At 45.1% G+C, this 5,087-nt stretch overlaps 1 protein-coding gene across 1 annotated transcript in view; it reads right to left on the bottom strand.

The window, feature by feature from the left end:
* Window positions 1-3,838, bottom strand: part of SLC19A2 (solute carrier family 19 member 2) — a 34,253-nt gene extending 30,415 nt beyond the window's left edge. The window contains exon 1 of the mRNA XM_007937708.2: window positions 3,641-3,838. Within this exon, the coding sequence (XP_007935899.1) occupies window positions 3,641-3,838 (198 nt within the window). The remainder of the gene's footprint in view (window positions 1-3,640) is intronic.
* Between the last annotated feature and the right edge of the window lie 1,249 nt (window positions 3,839-5,087).

Here is a 5,087-nt window from a genome sequence, read left to right as displayed (position 1 = left end):
GACACAGGGAAGAGGTAACTATGGGGAGGAAGTGGGAGGGAAGCTGTTGCATTGTGGTAAATTGTAGTCAATGTCATGAGACAAAGTGTATATGAGCTGCTGTGCGGAAAGTCAATTTGCTCTGTAAATTTTCACCCAAATCACACACACACACACAGAAAAAAAAGGATTAGTGCAAGAATAGGTCACATCTTCTGTAAGGCTCTGAATATGAGGCAGTAAATGTGAAATGTTTTTAAAAAAATCAAATGCAGGCAGTGAATATCTGTCAAAACATATGCTAAAAAGTGTAAGGATAAAACAAATTTTGGAGACAAAGAACTCTATTTTATTCCAAGTTTGGCTTTCAACTATTAAAATACAGTAAAATTCTAAGTTCTTTAAGATGTAAAGTGGTACCTGTTTTAAAGGTAACATTTTTCCTGAAACCTAAGGAAAAATTCTTTGAGAATGGAAAGAGAAAATTCTGTCCTTTTTTTCTTCCTTTAGTCTTTGAACTAGATTAACAATACTCTATTTAAGATGATCCAATTTGGTCCTTCTGAAGTCTTCAAGAAGGAAACACAAACTTAAGCACACATGTAACTAAACATGATGTGGCATTCACTTTGCCTAAAAATCACATACTATTTTTGATTTAACTATCCATTGGTAAAATCAAGCACTCAGTGGGGAAGAAGAAGTTGTTCTATCTATTTCAATTTTTCACTATTCAAAAAAATCCAGAAGCAGAGCCATACTGTGTGCAACCAACAGAATCTTTCATGATTTGGAGGACCTCAGAGAAATGACCCTTTCTCCAGATCACCAGATTCTCTTCAAACCCTGCCCTCTTGCTTATCTAATTTCCAACAGCAGAAATGTACTTACGCTTTTGTTACCCAATTCAGCAAATGTTTGCTGGGCCTGGCACCCCTGCTTTATTTCTATGCCCCCTGAATACAGTCAGTCATTCTAGAATTCTTTCTGATAAAACAGGGCACATGATGGCACATCACAGAGCAGCCCTCTGCCCAGAACACGTGACAAAACAGATCGCCTTTCAAATAGCAACACTGGGACCAGGCTTATTCCTTGTGAGCTTCTCTGTCAAGCAACGTGCACAAACTGTACGGATCATGTGGCAGTTCTCATGAAACTTTAATTGTCAGCAGACACAAGCAGGATCATGTCTGCCTCAAAAGTATATCTCAAATTCATTGGTGGTTTGGGTCTCCAAAATCATTCTGTCATATTCAGTGCAGTAATTTTCTTCTTGTAAAATCATTCTGTTCGCAAGAGGAAGAGGAAATTGACTGTTGTTTTCAACTAACAGTAAATTTCAAATAGGTTATGAATAACTCCTACAATCGCTTGTGGAATGATCCATAATACTGAGAAAATGCTCTGAGGCTGGGTAAACATCAAACTGGGTAAACATCAATGATACTTGGTAGAGGTGAGACAGTATTAGAAATGCAAATGAAACCCTTTATTCAGGATCCAACACTGACTCTCAATTCTCTCTCAAGGGCCCTTGAAAATGGACCAGCAATACAAGTGTTCTAGCAACAACAAACTCGTTACATTCTGCTAGTCTACAAATGATTCAGGTAATGCCACCTCTTGCTCTGACCTGTTATACAATGGTTAGTTGCTACTCAAAAGAGGTAACTAGTCACAGGGGACATCAAGCTCAATTGGCATAACATACTACACAAAACATTGTTCCACGTCCTACTTTGGCGAGTAGCAACTGGGATCTTAAAAGTTTGCAAGCAGCCATCCAGATGCAACGTTTGGTCTCTCTCCTTGTCCAGAGCAAAGAATGAGGAAAACCAAAGATTCATGGAAACAATTAGTCCAAGCAACTGGTACACCATGAGATCCGCAGCCTATATGACTATGAAACCAGAACAACTAGATGGTGCCTGGCTACCACGGTCAACCACTCGGACGGGGATCAGTGTAGGAGATCCTGTGTAGACATGGAGAACAATGTGAAACAAAACTCAAAATCATTTGAAAAAAAAAAAAAGGGGGGGGACCAGGTTTGCTGGTCTGATAGAGCCTGGGGAAACCACTGAGACTATGGCCCCTAGCTGCCCTTCAGGTCTGGAATTGAACCCACACCTGTGGCTTCCAGCCAAACAAAAGACAGGCATGAGTTGAACATTTACCTGAGATAGATACACTCCTTGTAGAGAACAATTATGGAGAAAGAAGGGCTGTATATGCACAGGGAGACAGCTCAGGGGGCAGGAGTACATGGAGGGATGGGCACAGGGAAGAGGTTACTATCAGGAGGTAGTGGGAGGGGAGCTGTTGTATTGTGTTAAATTGTGGTCAATGTCATGAGACAAAGTGTGTGTGAATTTGCTCTGTAAACTTTTGTCCAAATCACAGAAAAAAAAAAAAAAAAAAGAGGTGACTAGAAAGGTTTAACTGGGAAGAGTATTTCATAGCAAGTAGGTATGAGTCAGGTCTGACTTGATGGCACATAACAACAACAGCAGCAACAGGACAGGGAGGCAGGATAGGAAAAAAAGTCCAGCTAATGAGTTCTCACTCAGTGAATACTAGGAAAAACAATACCAAACTTTAGTTCTCAAGCTCCGCTGTGTTGCAGGAAAAGACCATTAAACGTGGTTTATTTTGTTTTTGTGATAACACCTAGTGATTAATTCCTTTTTCAGTTTATATAATGCCTCTCTTCTGCAGAGGGCTAGTGTTGGGACTTTAAACACATTTCTAAAATACACTATGCACTTCTGAAATACTTTATTTATAAGTCCTCCTGTAGAGAAAATCAGTCAGTAAGAAGTTCTTGATCATCAACTGTGTGTTCTCAATAACCCTGAATATCACAGAAGCACTGAAGTTTTCAAAGATCGCACCATCTAGTTGAGGAGCAAAATATCTGAGGCAACAACTAACAATACAAGAAAAACTATAATCAAGTGACAATTATGCGATACCATCTAAGTATCTGCTTTTATACCAAGAGGTGGGGCTTAAGGAGCCGGCAACAGGATATCCTTAGGCAAAACCTCACCCAATTAAAAATCAAGATAAATTACTTGTACTGTCCTTACGTGACTGAGCATATCCATCTTTCAAATACAAACATAGTTAAGGAGAAGAGGGAGTGCTTGTGGAGCAGCAGGGACTATTCAGCATCTTATTCCCTACTTACAGTCAGTCAATGAGTATTCACCAAACCTCTACCAGGTCCAAAGCACAGTTTACTGTTTTCACTTTTTTAAATCAAAATATGCCCTTCCACTTCCAAGACAGTAACTGCTGGACCAGTCTGGGCAGTCAGGCCAAGCCACATTACAGCATCATCAGTATACCGCCTAAGGCACAAGTGCTCCTGACCCGAGTTCCAAGCCCTTTACCGAAGACTCGACCTACAAATCCAACGGACGACAGGAAAATACGAACAGTGCAGAGCAAAGAGCCGTCTTCCACTTGGGAAAAGTCAGAAATGTTTTTCCAGAATGGCTCCGGCGGCTCAAGCGCCTTTCTCATTCCTTCTCCCTTCATTAACTGTATCCCCTTCTCACCCACATTTTATCAGCTTCCCTACCTACTCGGATCTCCCACCCCAACGATCTGCCACCCCCACCCGCTCTGTCCGCTCGCCCGCGGCGCGTACCTCTCTCTCAGTGAGATTCTTGTCCGGCCCTAGCAGGTACGGGGTCAGGAAGGGCTCCGACGGCCTGAGGCTGGCGAAGAAGCCATAGGCGCACAGGAGCGCGGTGGACAAGAACCAGCACTCGCGAGGAACCCGAGCCGTGCGCAAGAGCATGGTGGCCGCCGCCGCCCGCCGGGACACGGGGCCCGGAACATCCATCCGGGGAGCGAGGGGCGGAGACCCGGCCCCTTCCTTCTCCTCCTCTTTTTCCTCCTTGTCCAACTAGAATGGGCTTCTACTGCAGGCTCGGCAAGGGCACCTGTAACCAAGAGTGGCGCCTCCTACCGGCAGGGCCAGGCCGCCCAGGGCGCAAACACCGCCTCCGACCGCAACGCCCGGAGCAGTCCCCTTCAGCCTCTCCCTCACCATTCGCCGTCCAGCTGTTGTTGTTAGGTGCCGTGGAGTCAGACCTGACTCTAAACGACCCCACGGAATTGGTATCACTACGGAAGTAGATTGCCCAACCTGCCTTCCCAAGAGTGGCTGGAGGGTTTGAACCGCCGGACTTCCGCTTAGCAGTCTAGTACCTTGGGCACTACGCTACCGAACACAAGACACGCCCTAAGGCCCACCCTCCTCCTCCAGCCTTCAACTCCGTAGCCAATCAGCGCTGACGTTATCATTTGCCAGCTCTCCATTGGTCGGTGGCTCTAAGCCAACGGACAGCCGTGGAATGCAGGCTCCGGCGTCCTTAGGCTCTGGCGCGGAGGGCGGTTGGGGCTTCAGTCCGGTCGCAGTGGCTCGCCCCATCGGAGCGCGCTAGTCAGGTCGCGCGCCGCTGTCCCACACAGGCGGTGAACTCTATCAACCTCAGTGCTTCAGCTCAGTAATTTTTAATCACCTTTTCTAAGATTTCCGCACAAGTTATGTTCTCGGATAAGTTTGCCCTTGGCCAAGGGCAGTCAGAGGTTTAACCTTGGGGAGCGGGAATGCTAAACCTTTCCTCTAGCACTTACCTTGTTTTAAATTGTAGCTTCAGCTCCGATAGAAAGACACTGGAAGCTAAGAATCTTAACACGCAGGGCACTTAACAAGAGACTGAATGGAAGGAAGCAGGAAAAAAATAGCATGAGGAGAGTGAACAAGCTTGTCACTTAACAAAATAACTGTGATGTGCCCAATTAAAGGATTTTAGCTTGTCTCTCCAGAAGCTCTGGTGGTGTGGTGCCTGAGGCATTTGACTGTTAACTAGAAGACTGGTGGTTCAAATCCACCAGCCACTCTGTGAGAGGAAAACTGGGCAATCTACTTTCTTAAAGATTTATGGGACCAGGTTTGCATAGTGCCTGGTGGAACCACTGAGACTATGGCCCCTAGCTGCCCTTCAGGTCTGGAATTGAACTCACACCTGTGGTTTCCAGCCAAACAAAAGACAGGCATATGAATTGAACATTTGCCTCAAGTAGAT

This window comes from Orycteropus afer, unplaced genomic scaffold (genome assembly GCF_000298275.1).
Source record: "Orycteropus afer afer isolate SDZICR_OR568_19922 unplaced genomic scaffold, OryAfe1.0 scaffold00044, whole genome shotgun sequence".
In the NCBI taxonomy this organism is placed as follows: Eukaryota; Metazoa; Chordata; class Mammalia; order Tubulidentata; family Orycteropodidae; genus Orycteropus; species Orycteropus afer.
The sequence above is the reverse complement of the archived record's forward strand: the minus strand, read 5'-3'. Positions and strand labels throughout refer to the sequence as shown.